The 18,302-nt window shown below is 35.7% G+C and overlaps 2 protein-coding genes and 1 non-coding gene across 4 annotated transcripts; 1 reads left to right on the plus strand and 2 right to left on the minus strand.

Annotated features, from left to right (window-relative positions):
- Positions 1-893: 893 nt before the first annotated feature.
- TRNAY-GUA lies at positions 894-981 on the minus strand. The gene is given in 2 exon segments: positions 894-929; positions 945-981. It is a non-coding gene; the product is annotated as a tRNA-Tyr (tRNA).
- Positions 982-2,117: 1,136 nt separating this feature from the next.
- On the plus strand, positions 2,118-3,617 carry LOC110897510 (BES1/BZR1 homolog protein 3). 2 transcript variants are annotated; one of them, XM_022144255.2, is made up of 3 exons: positions 2,118-2,228; positions 2,318-2,533; positions 2,618-3,617. In XM_022144255.2, exons 1-3 carry the CDS (start codon positions 2,226-2,228, stop codon positions 3,344-3,346), a joined length of 948 nt encoding a protein of 315 aa, XP_021999947.1. In that variant the 5' UTR covers positions 2,118-2,225; the 3' UTR covers positions 3,347-3,617. The 2 variants fall into 2 exon arrangements, with proteins under 2 accessions (XP_021999947.1, XP_021999948.1); XM_022144256.2 differs by having other exon boundaries at positions 2,126-2,533.
- A 994-nt stretch (positions 3,618-4,611) lies between these two features.
- On the minus strand, positions 4,612-7,607 carry LOC110897511. The gene is made up of 4 exons (XM_022144257.2): positions 7,337-7,607; positions 5,451-6,581; positions 4,999-5,194; positions 4,612-4,923 (listed from the first exon to the last, which is right to left on the minus strand). Exons 1-4 carry the CDS (start codon positions 7,436-7,438, stop codon positions 4,736-4,738), a joined length of 1,617 nt encoding a protein of 538 aa, XP_021999949.1. The 5' UTR covers positions 7,439-7,607; the 3' UTR covers positions 4,612-4,735.
- Positions 7,608-18,302: the final 10,695 nt, after the last annotated feature.

Here is an 18,302-nt window from a genome sequence, read left to right on the forward strand (position 1 = left end):
CCTGATAAACTCAAAAGAGATTGGACCTAATGCATGGCTTAATGTCTGATATTAAGTGCATAAGCAAAATTTAAAGCTCCACTTCATTCTTCAACTCTCAATCTTTTTCCTAGACCCGAAATTTTAAGTCTAGAATTATTATGTGGTTACCCGGATCAATACCAACAACTGGTTAATCGAAACCAAATTAACCAAACCGATTACTTTTCAAAATCACAAAACCAAAATTTCGGGTTTTAGTTTGTGGGTTTTATTCTTATACGATTAAACCTGTAACTCTTAAAACTTAACGACAATAAATGTTTCTGTTTTTTAACAGATCAGGTTATTTTTTATATAGTTGAATGAATATTGAAATTATTAAAATCTATTGAAATTATTAAAAAGAGAATAACCTTCTTTCCACACAATCATCAAATAATTTGTGTTTGTCTTGTTTTAGTCCAACAACTAATATACTAGTAAACTTGTTTTAATCCTGATAAACTCAAAAGAGATTGGACCTAATGCATGGCTTAATGTCTGATATTAAGTGCATAAGCAAAATTTAAAGCTCCACTTCATTCTTCAACTCTCAATCTTTTTCCTAGACCCGAAATTTTAAGTCTAGAATTATTATGTGGTTACCCGGATCAATACCAACAACTGGTTAATCGAAACCAAATTAACCAAACCGATTACTTTTCAAAATCACAAAACCAAAATTTCGGGTTTTAGTTTGTGGGTTTTATTCTTATACGATTAAACCTGTAACTCTTAAAACTTAACGACAATAAATGTTTCTGTTTTTTAACAGATCAGGTTATTTTTTATATAGTTGAATGAATATTGAAATTATTAAAATCTATAGATTTCTCTTCTTAATCATTTACCAAACGTATAAAAAAATAGCTTCCGACCTGTCGGATTCGAACCAGCGACCTAAGAATTACCATGCAACAACACTACAGTCCTCCGCTCTACCAACTGAACTAAGGTCGGATTTGTTACTTGTTTTTTATTTTTGTTTCTTATATTATTAACTAATGATAAGTCGCCAGCTGGGGGATTCTGTGTGATTAGACCATGGTTGGGTCACGTGAAAGTAGAAAAATTATGTCGTCCACGTAATCAAGTGCAGGGACCACATTGTACCCAAAATTTTCGCTTCACTTTTTTATTTATTTATTTTTTGATGTTAAATCGCCGCTCACGTGAAGGGTTTTTACACGTGCACCGAACTTTTGACTCGTGCGAACATCCATATGTGTTCGCATGTCTTGTGTGAATCATGTCACAAATCTCACGCGCCTCCCTATTACCTAACTTCCTCTTCCTAAAATACCCTTTGGAGAAGATAACACAATATATACACCACTGTTTTCATAGTGTACGTAATAATTTTATTGATGTAATAAGTTATGTCAATTGTTTAACTTGTTATTTCATATTTGATACGGTATATAATTGTTGATGCAAAAGTCCTAATCGACAACGAGAGCATTGTTAATACCAGTGTAGTTACATTTCAATGTTCATGTAGTTATTTTTAGTTTTCCATGTTATGGTATGTTAGATGTACATGTTGTAGTTCACTTATTGTAACTTATGCATTTTCAATGTCTATTTAGAGAGATTGATACCTATGTTTTTAACCACACAAATACACCCTAACAAATCACTTGTACTTAGTTTATTTTCTCTCATTGTAAATGACTTGGATTATAATTCTATTAGCTAGATTTGCTTTTCATAACGTAACTTGATATAGTAGAGGATACGCGTATTTATACCCATCTCCAGTTTAAACCATTATATAATACAACGCACCTGGCAAACCCTATGAAGATATTGTTTGTCCCAAAGTGTCATTAGTTTAGAGGCTCTAATCATCAATCACAAGAATAAATTAGTTATTATGAAGAGTAAAAAATAAATAACCATTTCATTGTTTCTTAAACAAGCTTTGAGTAAGGGAGTTTTATTTATTATCCCCTGTAGATGATAATTACAGGTTTTGTCACCATGGGGGTAATGTTGTCATTGCACTCATATTCTTCAACAAAGTCAGTGGCAAATATGTAAATGAGCAGCAACTTTAGACATCCACATGTCTCTTTTAATATAAACTTATTTGCTCATTCCCCCCTTAATTCACCAATCGTTGTCCAGTGAAATTGTTCATAAATACAGTTCCCTGTGTCCAATTCAATGAATTGTTGTCTTCCTGAATTTGGATTGAATATATGGTAAGCAATTATAATCTTGTGACCAAATGTTGCTAGTTGCTTGTTAGGAACTTAGGATCAGAAACGTGACTTGTGGTGGCTGTTTGGAGATGTCGTCAGGGGCGAGGATGCCGACATGGAAGGAGAGGGAGAACAACAAGAGGCGAGAACGAAGGAGAAGAGCTATTTCGGGCAAGATATTCGCTGGCCTGAGAATGTATGGGAATTACAACCTTCCTAAGCATTGTGATTGCAACGAGGTCCTCAAAGCGCTCGCGGATGAGGCTGGCTGGACCGTGGAGTCCGATGGCACTACCTATCGTAAGGTACTGAACTCAATTGATGCTTATGGTATATGAAATATGCGACTGAATTTTAGTGTTTGAACTAAATGTGGATCTGATCATCAGGGCTGCAAACCGCCTGAGAAGACAAACACTGGTGGTTCGGTGTCAGCGAGCCCAGGCTCGTCTTACCAACCAAGCCCCTATGGTTCATGTAACCACAGCCCGCTCTCCTCTTCAATGGCGAGCCCGACCTCATCGCCGTTTAGAGTCAACTCACATCCTGATTCTCTCATCCCATGGCTGAAGAATCTCTCATCCTCAACCACTGCTTCCAAATCTCCCCATTTACACATGCATAATGGCTCCATGAGTGCACCAGTGACCTCTCCAACTGCTCAATCTCCACCTCGAGTCAAAACCGATTCTGTTTGGGGTACACCCCACTTCTCCTATCTCCCGTTGTCGACTCCACCAAGCCCTGCTCACGAAACACTTCCTAATCACGAATGGTACTCTGGGATGTGGATCCCACAGAGTGGACCCACCTCCCCTACATTCAGTCTTGTTGCAGCGAACCCATTTGGGTTCAACGAAGCTGGTTCGCTTCGTAGTGGCTCACGAATGTGGACCCCTGGTCAAAGCGGAAGTTGTTCTCCTGCAAATCCTCCAAGGTTTGATAGCAATTCAGACATTCCAATGGGTGAAGTTGTTCAAGATGAATTTGCATTCGGAAGCAACGCGGTTGGAAGGGTGAAACCATGGAAAGGAGAGATTATTCATGAGGAGTCTGTGTCAGATGATCTTGAGCTTACTCTTGGGAATTCAAAAACCCAAATGTGTGGCTTGAAATGACTCCAAGAAGAGATGTTCGTCTAGCACTAGCATTGCGCCGGATAAACAGTCTCCACCCTCGTTGTAGGGGGTTTTCATTGGTTCATTTTTCAGTGTATTCGGTTTGTCCATAATTAAGCTTGATTACACCGCACATGTTAAGAGGCAGAATTTTGTGTTTAGCAGGGTAGCGTTTGCTATTCAAACGGGGGGATGCGGTGCAGCTTGTTGCCCGTCTACCTGTCATTAGTCTGTAATCATCTTTGTTTTAATGAAAATCTATAAATTGGAATGTTCTTATTAAAAAAAAAAAAAAAAAAAAAAAAAAAAGCTTGATTTGCCCTGGTTGTATGAATGGAAGTTGTACATTAGATTTTATTGCTAGTCTTGTTTGGGAATTAATGCATTTAAATTAAATTATCAATACGGGAAAAGATTTTGATCGTTTGGTGGTGAGGATCCAATGCTGGCTTTAGGAGAAAAGACTTGCAAAAAGAGATCATGTTGCAAACCACTAGTAATTGTTTCAAAAAAGCAAAAAACCAGAAAAAGGCAGGTTGATCGAATCGACAGGTTTGATTTGGCTGTTAAGGCTGTTTGATTTGTTGTAAACTTTTAACAGTGGTAAAGAATGAGTGATCAATATTGGACACCAAAATTAAACAAAAATTGTGAACATAAACAAGAGGTTTAGTTTACACGGTTAGATCCAAGTTGCAAACTATGAATGGAACCATTAAACCCGATATTTCCAACAGTAACCTGGTAATCGAACGGTATAACCGGCAAAACTGATCTATTTGCTACAATTAAACAGTTTATGCACACCCTTCTAAAAGGTTGTCACATTTGTAGTATTTTGGGCTTTGATGCTGTTACAATCACACTCCATATTAAGGATAAAAACAAAACAAAAGAAACCCTACAAGAATTCAACAGAAAGTGATGCTTCCACTTTAGTTGGTCATTTATTAACCTACGGATCAAGGTTTTTGGTTTCTTGATCAAATTTGGAATCTGAAGAGACGTTGATAGTGAATAGACTTCTGCTATTATGTTTGGTTTCTTCATTAAAAGCTTGCCAGAAGTGATGTTTGCATTTATTTATTAGGATCAATTATTGATTGGGGCTAAAGGGACCCGACGCTATGAATCATCCCCTCTTGATTTGATATACGTTCGTATACAAAAAATCACCAAAAGTTAAACGACCATATAGATAGGATCGCCCCTTTTTTGAGGGTGTACATATAATAACAACACCCCTATTGAATATTGTTGAGGTATAATGAGAAACACATACCATAATCATCATCATTAATCAACAATCATCATAATTCATATGAACAAATTCATCATATGTGCAAAGAATATATACAACGCTTATATATATATATATATGTGAAACAATCAATACCTCTCAACTTTCATGTACAGTTCTGAGAGTGCATCATAAAGAATCGCAGCAGCAGGAGGTCGAGGCAATGAACCAAGAAGAATATCAAATGTTTTAATCGACGGGTTACCATAAAACCTGCAATTTTCTTGCACGCGTGTTGTCACCATGCTTCCTTCAAGTGAGCAACCGACAAAAGCACCTGCAAAACGACCAAAACATCAAGTAAATATTCATTTAATCTTCAAAATATACACTGTACATGTCATTAAGTTACCTTTACTACAACTGTATGTATAACAGGCAGCATATCCACCATCACCGGCCCGGAAATCCGCTCCAGCAGCCCTACCAACAACACCAGCAGCCGCACTCGCTCCCGCTCCCACCGATAAATGTGCATTTCCACCAAATGTTCTCACTGCATCACTGTTTCTGAGCACGATTATGTAATCAGTAACCTCCCCTCCAACCTGTTTATACACCACAAAATAATATATCAACATTATTAGGCGAAAAGGCACGGCCTTGGGTAAAAAACAATGTTTTGAAAACCAGACGAGCCAGTCCGGTTCACCCTATAAAACCGTTTTTGAGTCCCTATTTATTTTTATAATATTTACGGTATCACCCGGTACAACCGGCCCGACCAGTGAATCGGTAAGAAGACCGGTTCGACGTCCGGTCCGATCATGAAAACATTGGTAAAAAGAAAAAAAGCCAACTCACCTGGGCTCCCCAACCCATACCAAATGTTGAAATGGCAGATGGCGGGGACCAAGATCCATCATCTCTACGAGCAACAACCAACCCTGTACCGACACTGTAGGTCACCATCACGCCAACTCTTGCAACAGTGAGAATCGCAAGCCCTTTTGCTTGTTTCAATATAGAATCTGGTATTGACTTTTCAGGTGTCAAAGAACCAACCTTAAAGTAACCCCGAATGGTATTTGTAGCCTTATAGATCTCATATTCCATGGTTTGTCCCCAAGGGAAGTTAAGCCATGATCTCAATGTACTAAGGTCAGTCAGGTCCTGTGTTGGTAGTTGTGCTGCACGGCTAATACGGTCCATTAAGTACGGTTGAACCAACTCGAGCCGAACACAGCACACATCACAGACCCGTTGTGGGTTTCCTTTAAGGAACTTTGCAGGTAGTAAACTTCTTCCTTTAGAACACTCATTGCAAAAGATTCCACCACAAAACCGACAGTGATGTCTGGAACACATTATAGGATGAAACCGCACGTTACAGAGCATACAATAAGATGCAACACTATCAGCCAACCACTTTGGTGGTTCGGCTTCTAGAAGTTCCTTTATACTGTCGGCATTAGCTTCCGTAAGAGTATGAGTCACCTCTTTCCATGTGTGCTCAAGAAGCTGGTCAGATAACCATGAAATTTGATACGCGTAAGAATCACCAGAAGTTATGGATCTCATCTTGCCTTGAGCTGCAAGCAACATATCAAGAACAACATCCCACATCGTAAACTCTTTCTCTTCTCCCGCAAACTGATCCCATTCCATATCATTATTACATAAGTAATTTGAGTTCATACGGAGACCTCTGTTCCATTCTTCACGTTGACTTTCTGACATTGGTGGGACCGAAACAGGAATCCAAACACCAGTATCTTCGCTAAGGGGTGGGTCATAATAAAAAAATTGACTTTCTTTATCATGGTTATAATCCAAATCTTTACAAGTATCATCACTTTCAACCGTACTAGCAACCAATGCATCTGTTTTCTCAACATCAAGTACCGACATCTTTTTGTTAAGATCCTGAATTTCCCTTACATCACTGATGTTGCTACTTTCATCAACATCTTCAGAAGCCTGATTATTTACATCCTGTTGATTTGAATATTAGCAACTAATACATACAACTATACAAGCTAACAAGTAACAACCAAATACAAAAAAAAAAATCTCTTTAGATATAAAAACTTAGCAATAAACAGAAAATTCTGCCTACATTCACACCATTTCAAGTCTCAGTTATCACCATAGATCAAAAATTGCTTAAAATTTGCATATAAATACACCCTTTCTGGTCTTATTTATAACTATTGATCAAAATTTGCATATAAATACACCCTTTCAAGCTCATTTATAACTATTGATCAAAATTTGCATATAAATACACCCTGTCAAGTCTCAGTTATCGCTATTAATCAACGTTTGCCAAGAATTTACCTATAATCATACAATTTCAAGTCTCAATAATCGCTATTGATCAACGTTTGCCTAAAATTTACCTATAATCACACCATTTCAAGTCTCAGTTATCACTATTGAACAAAATTTGCATATAATCACACTATTTCAAGTCTCAATTATCACTATTCATCAAAATTTTCTTATAATCACACCATGGATGAAGTATTAAAGTTAGAAAACTTCAATTTTGTTCATCTAACAACATACAGGTATATCACATAAGGAAGTAAACATGAAAGCTAATCGAACAAGTATTCTACCCTAGAACTTTACAAGTATAACAAGAGGAACATCAACGATTCAACGAATACATATAAATCACTATACATAGAACGATCATCCTTGAAGAGAATTATACAATTCGAGATAATTAGGCTTTAGATAACCTTTTGAGTAGGAAAATTAGACTCATAATGATCTAGATGATTCATAGGGTATCGAACAACATTTGATTCGTCCATCGGGTAGGTTTTGCGAGGGGGATCCATCAATCCATGTGTTTGATGCGTTCGTTGTGATGATCAAACTGTGAAAAGCTTTCGATCAGAGAGAGAGGAGATTGTGTGAGGATGAGGGTTAGGGTTTACTATGCGTGACGAAATACGAATCCTACACGATGACTGAGACTTATCTTATATCTTTGCCTCTTTTCATGTAAACAAATTTTTTTGTAACAAAAAAAAATTTAACCAAATGTTTTATTTTACTTCATTTAATATAAGTATTTAATGTTAATGTTACTATAAAACTATATTGGTAAATCCACATAGGTCATTAATTTTTAGTCTTCCGCTTTAATAGCTAACTATATTAAATAATTTGTAACTTATCTTCAAAATATATATTTTTTTCAAAAAAAAATAAAATAATTTTAAGTGTAAGATAAATTAAGAGTTGTGTAGGATAAATTTCAACGTGTAGGATGAATTTCGAAATATGTAGGATAACTTTTGATGTGTGTAGGCAAAAAAAGTTAGTGTGAAGGATAATAGTCTTTATGACTAATTAATTGCTCAAAATGATAATAAAGGAGATAAAGTGAAAAATTATTTAATGTTTTACAAAATTACCCTTTATTCTTTTTCTTCTCAATTAAATTTTTTTTTTCAAATGAACCTTCCGCATTAAATATATATGTATCAAACCGGTATATATTTATTATGTATCGAACCGGTTTTTGTAGGGAGGATCAAATTTTAATTTATTAAACATGAGAAATGAACAATTTTAATTTATCGAACCGGTTCTTATTGCTCGTTTACCAATTATCTCGGTGTAAATTAAAATTAAGATTACGATGTCTTTCTTTTAATACAATTTAACATTAGTGTATTTATTAAACATGAGAAATGAACATAACAAATTTTAGACCTTATAATAATTTTTCTTCACTTCTTACGTTTAATATGTTAAGGTCATTTATACAATAATCTTACCCTACATACATAATTATGGGTTAAATCGTTAATTGTTGCTTTTTAGAAAACGACATGTCATTGAACCTGTTGTTTTAACTGTTTGACAATTTAACTACTTTGTTTTAATGGATTTACAAGGTTATACAGTTTATAAACAACTTATTGCAATTTTCATGATTTTTCAAACAAAAATTGCAAATTTCAATGATTTTTTAAACAAAAGTATATATTTTGGAATTTAGTTATCATATGGTGATGTAGGATTTGAATTGTGACGTACTAACGTGTAATTGTTGGCTAGCATACGATCACGGTCACGATAATGTGAAGAATGTCTAGGTTTTTCTCATAACCACATGGGGTTGTGATGTTGACGGATTTATTTCGAGTAGTTTTTAAAACTGATTTCGGTTCAAAATAAATTGAGATTATAATGCGAAAAAGTTGTTCAAATTAAAATATTCGAATTTGAGTTTGTTCAAATATCTCAAGTTATGAGAAAAAAATATAAATGAAGTAAATAATTTATACATACATATATACACATACGGTCGTTTTTTAAAATATAAAAGCTATATAATTCGAATTTTGAATAATCGAGTCGAGTCAGTTTCAAATCACAAATTCGATTTGTTTTAGATACTATTCCAGTTCAAAATTTTGAAAACCAAATTCGTAATTCAAATCTGGTTTTTTTGGAGTTTAAGTTTCGACTCTGGTTTGAAGAATGAGCACCCATAGTCACGTGTAATGAAGAGCCAAACCGAGGAAATACAACTAATAATAACTTTGCGAAGCAACATAATAAGCTATGTAATTCTCTCGTTACACTGAACATATTAGTCATATGCTCAACACATAAATACACTATTGCCATCGTCAATTGCACATGAACTATTACGTGTACACATAAAGACACGCAGAACAAGAGTTGTGTATCAGATATGTTTGATTATGTTGAACTCGATAGGTATTTATTGTCATGATACATTAATATGGTACAAAGGGAAAACTTTTCTATTTTACAACTCGTGTTAAAGTTGCGACCATCCATGTGTAGTTCATCAATAAGACTATGGGATGTGAAGGGGCTTGGGTTGGGTTGGGGGGCATTCCCCGGCGGTTAGTCCGTAAAACAATTCATCTGCTCAAAGATTAATCATTCTGACACTTTAGACTATCACACGTCTGTGATATGTTATAAGTATCAACAATACAGATGCATCTCCTGATGCTAATCCTGTTGACCGGCTTGACGAAGACCCGGGACTCAACCCTAAGACGTCAATCTGACCCTGATCTATAGAGTCTGAACTTCCTATGATCATGAATTCACAAATCCAGATCCTATGCATCTCCAGGTAATCCTGAAGTCGGAACCACCCGAATACTGTTGCATCGTCACGAATTTCAAAAATGTTGGAATTTAATTATGAAATTTTTATTCCCCCTCATTTTTGCAAATTCTGACGTCTTATCACTGAATTCCCCCTCAAATTGAGCAATTCAGTCCTCTTTTATCTCTGAAAAACTTAACTATGCCGAAGATATGACATTTTGGCCCTCTACCATCAGTTTTTCATCATTGCAGACTTTTCGTTAAGGCCCATTAGTAATCAGATAATCCAGATGATAATCACTCTGCACCAGTATCATGACTACCCCACTAATTTCCACAATGTGTGATCGCATCATCAAATATGTTCGCTGAAGCCCTGGACGGTGTCCCCGAACAACCCAGCTTAGTCGTTAAAAACCCGAAAAATTTTTCAATCACCAAATTTTTTCTGGAGACTCATCTCGTCACAACGATCAACTAATGCCTTTTTTTAGGCATTCGCTCATTCGTGCAAATGTAGTAGGTCCATTCGTGCGAATATGTTGACTCTGGATTAAATGATATTTTAGCACCAATGGTCGGTTTGTGCGAATCAGGACAGCCAGTTCGTGCGAATCTGGACTGCCGGTTCGTGCGAACCTATGCATCCGTCCCAAAGAAGCTGAGTTCTCAAGAACATTCCCAATCACATTTTTCGATCCAAAATCTTTATTTCTGCGAATTTCATGATGAAACTTCACATGATTGTGCGAAAATCAATCACGAACACAATGATGTCTTCAATTTCAAATTCCATCTGTGAATTAACCTTCAATTTGTTGTTTATTCGATGTTTAAGGTCAAAACCTCCAAAAAATCCAAAATTCAGGTGCTTAGGTGATTCAATCAACTGTTAGATCGATTGAATCAGTACCGTAGCTCTGATACCAATTGAGATTCCAATATTCGATAGGTTTGATGAAGTTTTGGCCCCGAGATAATCGGTTCGGTGAGATGTTATTGATAAGAAAGGAGTAAAAGTAGAATCGACACCGAACAGGTTAATTTAAACTGGTTTCTATTCAATGATTTGAAGTTACATACCCGCGAAACCAATTGGACAACATTTCTGTAACACCCCGAAAATATAAAACTTTATATTAGAATTATAAAGTATAAAATAAACGAGAATAAACTGATTAGGACTAGATAACCCAGTTAGATACAACATTGTGAAACCAAATAAATGGTTGGGAACTCCTAAATTAATACACGAAACAATAATTGAGGGACCTAAGTTACAAAGTTGAAAACTTGGGTGATTATAATCAAAATAACACACACCAAACACACACTTAGGTGTGTTTGGTCGAACAAGAACACAGGGGGCGACACAGGCTCCCCACCAAACCCTAGTGCATGTCAAATTTGATCAAATTGAGAGTTCAAATCAGCTCCAAATCGATTTTCAAGCACGAATTAGTAATCACCTTGTTGAGGGGATCATAAGGTATGCAAATTTTTGATGTTTTGATCTATCTTAAATTATAGGTTAATGGTGAAAAACTGAAATTGAGCTTAATTATGTCTTGCATGGATGAAATTAGAAGTAATATGGCATCTAGGGATAAACCCTAGATGATTTCTTGTTAAAATCTAGCATTATACTTGTGGGGTTTATAATCACCATTGTAGGTGATTAGTTAGTTTGTAGAAACTAAATAAACACTAGAATTATGGTTCTTATTCTAGTGAAATCTGAATTCATGTGGTGAATCTGAAATTATTGATGTTAAAATTTAGTATAGATTTGTTAATTGAAGTGAATGTAGATGAAAATAACATGCCAAGAACCTAGTAATGGTTATGTAAAAATCTGACCCGCTAGGTGTTTGTTAAAACGCCTAAGTGAGGAGTAAAACGTTAAAGATCGGACAAAAACGCAGATTTGAATATCATAATGAATTGTCCGATTTTTGGTTATAAAAGAGTTCTAAATTTGGTTGTGAATGGAACTCTGTAGGTAAAGAATCCGGGTCATCAAGTGGACAAGCCGGAGGTGATATACGCTTGAAAGGTGTGCTTTAAAGGTACGTAACCACGGTTTTGTTACGTTATGTTTGTTATGTATTTTTACTAATAGACTTGAATTTAGAATAGAGTATGAATTTGGATGTCTAGTTGAAGTGACGAAGATCACTAGATAAGTAAATGGGTTAAATGTTAGTTAGAACAAGTTTGGTATGTTGTAAAATGGTGGTTCCCATTAAACAACCAAACGGGTCAAACAATGGTCGAATTTTGTAGTGTTGAAGTGATTAAAAGATCACTTATTAAAATTGAGTTATAAAGACATAATCCATGGAATGGACGTGATATGCTAAGATTGACAAGCCCGGGAATGGGTAATTATGGTTAGAAATCAATGTCGATGAATTACGCTAGTATGTAACATGACCCGTTACATTAAAGGAATTGTTGTTAAAGTATGCGTAGTTGCATTGTAGATTAGAAGTTGTGTTGATTTTAGTGACCGTGATCGTTACTTGAATTAATAGGGTTAGAATTGATAAGGAACCGTTTGGTAGTCATCATATTGGAGGATTCCCACAAGATGAGCCAATGGGTTGAATAACAGTGTAAATTGTAGTATTAGTGTCTCAATTCGTTAGCAATGGCGATATTAATCACAAGAGCATTAAACCATGGGATTGGTAAGGAAATGCAAGTGATGCTAAGCCCTGGATGATGGGCATAAGGCGCCATAGGCTTACTAGTGAAATGGTAGTAAAAAGGGTAAAGTTAGAACGGGTCGAATAAATGCACAGTGACATGTAGTCGTCCGGCCCGTAAATCGAATTTTCGGTATGATAATTGTAATAGCCACGTCGATAATGAATTTACAGATGTATAGGAAAAAGAATCACCTAAAACGGACTTACGGGTCAAAAGTTATGGCTAAACGAAGTTGAAAATCTGAATTTCCGGAGCTGGCAGCAAATGCAGGTCACAAACCTGCACTTGCTGGAAAAGCGTTTCTCCCGCGCCACGCGACAGGATCCTTTAGATCCCCCGCGACACGCGATAGGTGCCGCGATACGCGGCATAATGAATAGAACCTGCTGCAACACGCGGCAGGGTAACTTTTGAAATTTTATTTTATTTTTCATGTTTCGATGACGGAACTTGTTTACATGTACTATATCAATGTCAAAACTAACATTCTTAGTGGTTTTGACCTTAGGTGACAATGGGGATCTTACGGATGGCGATCAAGCAAGTTTTTGAAGAACCGAACACACTTTAGAAGATTCCGCGATATCTAAACTTTATTAGAACATGTTTTGTATGTAATCAAATTGCTAACATATTATGAACTTTTAGACTAGTTGGCGGTTAACTAGTTATGAATTCTTATAGCCTTGTGTTGGTAACTAACGTTTTAATTTAGAAACCTTCTATTTAAAATCTTGTAAATCTTGATTAAATTCAAGTAGTAATTAGAAGGGTGTTACAAGTTGGTAATCAGAGCTCAAGGTTGTCAATAAAGTGTTCGGTTCAAGCTTGATCGATCGTCCGGTAAGAATTAATTGCTTTAGTAGACTTATTAGAATACTAGAAAAAGGAAATTTGATTTGATATGCACGGGAAGTGCGTGTTTACACACCCAAACCCGGAAAAGTGCATTAAACATAAATGGTTTAAGCAAGTGGTGAACTTGGCTAAATCAAAATGAATAACGCATATGTTATAGATGAAATGTTTAACAATTAGTATAAACATTTCAGTTTCATGATGACGGAAAGATGGGAGGAGTGTATAAATACGCTCGAACCCGGAAAATACACTAAGTAAGAAAGGTAAGGCAAGATATATACTTGACCAAACTGAAAAAGAATAACACATTACTCATAATTAAGTGAGAATGATATAAATTTCCGTATATTAAGATGGAAATGAATTAAATAATTATTGATTAACCGTGATGGATGTTTCAGTTAAAGAAATGTCTGGAGTAACCAGAGATGATTCGACATCTCAATTGACTGAACAAATGAAAGCTAAGATTTCCGAGGCAGTCGGAAAAGCTCTAGAAATTAGTCTATCATAGTATATTGATAGATTACAAACCACAATCGTGCCGGTGGTGGACGATATGATGGTTGAATTGAAAGACAGCATATTACAAGAAATAGAAGAAAGGAGGGTGTTGGATATGAATCCAAGTTCTGTAAAGAAATCCAAGTCTAATAAAGCTCCCAAGAAAGGAGTTACAAAAAGTGTGTTACATCAGTGTAGATTTTGTGGAAAAATTCACAAGGGCACATGTGGTAAGCCAAGACATAAAAAGTCTAAATGTCCAGAGAGTCTTGGAACCAAGGACACAACCGACACAAAGTCTGATGCCCAGAAATCAAGGACAAAGTTGTTTTATATAACAGCTACAGAGGCTAAAGCTGAACCTGATGTCGTTTCAGGTATACTCTTGTAAACTAAATTTCAGCATGGATTTTTAATTATTACGAGTGCAAATAAATCATTTGTTTTATATCGATTTATTCAACATCCTACATTAGTGTTAACGAAATTACCTAAGCTTTAAAAAAAATATAAATAAATAAATAGAAATAGGTAATAATAAAAGTTCTATTGTTTATAAGAGGTGCCGAAACTGTACGTTGAGCATCGAGGTAAAAGTAATCTCGATAGATATTGCAATGGGAAGGAGTGCGTGCACACTCGAACCCGGGAAATTAATGAAGTGAATAAATTTTGTGTTGGGAAGGAGTGTAATTACACTCGAACCCGGAAATTGCAATAATAATAAATGGCGAAGACAAGGTTATAGATTTGGCCGAACTAAATAAAACGCGTAGGATGCGTCATTTACATCAGCAAACGATGTAGATAAACTTCATGCAACGATAAACAATAATAAAATTTAATGAATTAATTTTGTTATTGTTTCAATAGGATTAAGGTTAAAGATGAGAAATTAAGACTCGGACCAAGAATATCCATGAAAAAGAAGTTAAATGAATGATACGTATTATTCGTTACTATGAATAATAAAGTATCAATAAATGCAAATTTAGAAACTTGTGTATGGGTAACCATCCAAGTAATACATTATTAATTAAATCCTCATAAGGAAGAACGATGATCGCAGTAATGGATGTGATTGGGTAAAAGCCTGGTAAAATAAACTTTATGAAAGTGTTAGAATAAGAACGGGTAAACCCCAAAAGCCGTATTACCATAATAGTAGTTTTACCAGATAAGACTTAAGAAATGGGCTTTCGGAACATTAGTAAAAGAAACAGACCTAAGGGTCGCTAACAACAGAAAGGTGGTGTTAGGATCGAACAAGCAAAATGCTTGATAATAAAGGTTAAAGGAAACCGGATGACGGGAGCGGGTTACATTAAGGTAATAAGCCCAAGGGAAGGGATAAGAATCAAGGTAAATAAAAATATAAACCAATAAACAAGAATGTTAGGGAATAAGGGTAAAGTTTAACTATCATAAGCAATGAAGTACACACGAACAAGTCAAACAAGACGAATGAAAGAATAAAAGACTTGGAGGAATAAGGGCGATGGAATGCGCTAATGCTACTGAATAAATCGAAACGAAGTCTTAATGCATGCCGGAATGGCTGCTTTGATAATGAATTCGGTAAAATACCCGATTGATGGGTAGGAATACGGATATCTATGTAAACCAAGGGAAAGTGTCGCAGATTAAAAGGCAAAAGACTTGGATTAAGAGTTAGGACTAAAGGACAATAAAATTTCACAAAAACAGAAATTTTGATAGTTAAGTTCAACTATTTTAATACTGGATGGACCGAATAAAGTATAATACTTTATATTCCAAGTAAGCGCAACCCGAATAATAAAAGTGCGAAATATTACTGAACCAATGAAACCGAAGTATTGAAAACATTAAGATAAAGAACCCGGGTAACGGATTGAAAGGAAGTATGGGCATAAACCAAATAACGGAATGAGTGGGATAAACCGACGCGTAAACGACGTAAGAAGTCATAGAATCGGAAAGATAATCCGAAAGAAAATGAGTATAGCCTTAGACTACGGTCAAGGTCAGATGAGTTTCAAAAGCGAAAATAAATTATTCTAAACATAAAAAGGGGGTGCTTTAACGCCTTATGTATATATATATATATATATAATTAAATAAAGACACAAGTAGAGGATGATCTACGGGATCGCAATAACCTTCGGGTTATAAACAATAACCTTGGGGCCAAAATGACCCTCGGGTCACAACTAAAAAGAAACAAACCAGAGGATCTCATCTTGAAAGGGGGAAGATCTAATAAAATAGCCTACGAGGCAAAGTGAGGGAACCTACAGGTCACTTGGGGTTAAGCATGGGGATTGGTTACAATTCCCCGCGCAATATAAAAGCGGAAAAGAATAAATTCTTGTCGTTAATTCCTGGATATGAGTAATTGACACAAGTTAAAGAGATGGACATTAAACTAAAATTCAGTTTTAGTAAGAAGTGGCGTTTAACAAATATGAATATTATAGAGAAATTTGAAAATAGTTAATATTGAAGAACATAGGCCTCAACACCGATAGGTGTGAGACGCTATGTTCGAGAGAAGATTCTTGATATTGAAAAGCTTATAAAAACTTAAACATGACGTGATGCGATGCGATCACAGTCACAAGAGTGATATAGAAATACAAGATATAATCATGTCGTAACATGAGTTACGGGATAGGAGATCATGAACTCATGTAAGGCCGAATATGGCAATGTGGAAGACACGAATAACGGAGTGTGGAATGACGGTGATTAATCAATCTAGCCGACAAGACCTTCTAGAGTCAAAATAGTGACGTGACTTATACAAAACACTTGCCAGTATAAGACTAGTATGGGGCGAACATGTTAATGAACTCATACTATCGAGTAGTAAATTGACAACCCGGTCAAAAGGGTGACAAGGATAGGAAATAAGTGATAAAAGGTTACGGTCCAATAGGACATGTGCCTAAAAGGCGCACATGTCAATAAGAATAAGAACCTTATGCCGTAAAAGAAAGAATGCCTTGAAAAAAAAATGAAACTAAGATGGTTAGGTTCAAACCAAAGGCCTACTCAAAGGAGATTTCGTGGGCGAAACCCTTTTTAAGGGGGGTGGACTTGTAACACCCCGAAAATATAAAACTTTATATTAGAATTATAAAGTATAAAATAAACGAGAATAAACTGACTAGGACTAGATAACCCAGTTAGATACAACATTGTGAAACCAAATAAATGGATGGGAACTCCTAAATTAATACACGAAACAATAATTGAGGGACCTAAGTTACAAAGTTGGAAACTTGGGTGATTATAATCAAAATAACACACACCAAACACACACTTAGGTGTGTTTGGTCGAACAAGAACACAGGGGGCGACACAGGCTCCCACCAAACCCTAGTGCATGTCAAATTTGATCAAATTGAGAGTTCAAATCAGCTCCAAATCGATTTTCAAGCACGAATTAGTTATCACCTTGTTGAGGGGATCATAAGGTATGCAAAATTTTGATGTTTTGATCCATCTTAAATTATAGGTTAATGGTGAAAAACTGAAATTGAGCGTGATTATGTCTTGCATGGATGAAATTAGAAGTAATATGGCATCTAGGGATAAACCCTAGATGATTTCTTGTTAAAATCTAGCATTATACTTGTGGGGTTTATAATCACCATTGTAGGTGATTAGTGAGTTTGTAGAAACTAAATAAACACTAGAATTATGGTTCTTATTCTAGTGAAATCTGAATTCATGTGGTGAATCTGAAATTATTGATGTTAAAATTTAGTATAGATTTGTTAATTGAAGTGAATGTAGATGAAAATAACATGTCAAGAACCTAGTAATGGTTATGTAAAAATCTGACCCGCTAGGTGTTTGTTAAAACGCCTAAGTGAGGAGTAAAACGTTAAAGATCGGACAAAAACGCAGATTTGATTATCATAATGAGTTGTCCGATTTTTGGTTATAAAAGAGTTCTAAATTTGGTTGTGAATGGAACTCTATAGGTAAAGAATCCGGGTCGTGAAGTGGACAAGCCGGAGGTGATACACGCTTGAAAGGTTTGCTTTAAAGGTACGTAACCACGGTTTTGTTACGTTATGTTTGTTATGTATTTTTACTAATAGACTTGAATTTAGAATAGAGTATGAATTTGGATGTCTAGTTGAAGTGACGAAGATCACTAGATAAGTAAATGGGTTAAATGTTAGTTAGAACAAGTTTGGTATGTTGTAAAATGGTGGTTCCCATTAAACAACCAAATGGGTCAAACAATGGTCGAATTTTGTAGTGTTGAAGTGATTAAAACATCACTCATTAAAATTGAGTTATAAAAACATAATCCATGGAATGGACGTGATACGCTAAGATTGACAAGCCCGGGAATGGGTAATTATGGTTAGAAACCAATGTCGATGAATTACGCTGTCACACCCCAACCGATGGCGGAATCATCGGGGCATGGCACTGAGCGAAATAGATTGTCCAGAAGTTTCCATAACAACTATCATTACCATTCAATTTATATAACACGTCCCATACCGTACC

The sequence above is a fragment of the Helianthus annuus genome, chromosome 13 (genome assembly GCF_002127325.2).
Source record: "Helianthus annuus cultivar XRQ/B chromosome 13, HanXRQr2.0-SUNRISE, whole genome shotgun sequence".
Classification (NCBI taxonomy): Eukaryota; Viridiplantae; Streptophyta; class Magnoliopsida; order Asterales; family Asteraceae; genus Helianthus; species Helianthus annuus.

Excerpts from the sequence above, each read along its gene's own strand:
- LOC110897511 (XM_022144257.2), bottom strand. The coding sequence starts at position 7,438 with ATGGATCCCCCTCGCAAAACCTACCCGATGGACGAATCAAATGTTGTT. Across the intron at positions 5,195-5,450 it reads GTATGGGTTGGGGAGCCCAG|GTTGGAGGGGAGGTTACTGA; the intron begins GTGAGTTGGCTT and ends GTGTATAAACAG. Across the intron at positions 4,924-4,998 it reads TACATACAGTTGTAGTAAAG|GTGCTTTTGTCGGTTGCTCA; the intron begins GTAACTTAATGA and ends GTCGTTTTGCAG.
- LOC110897510 (XM_022144255.2), top strand. Across the intron at positions 2,534-2,617 it reads ATGGCACTACCTATCGTAAG|GGCTGCAAACCGCCTGAGAA; the intron begins GTACTGAACTCA and ends TCTGATCATCAG.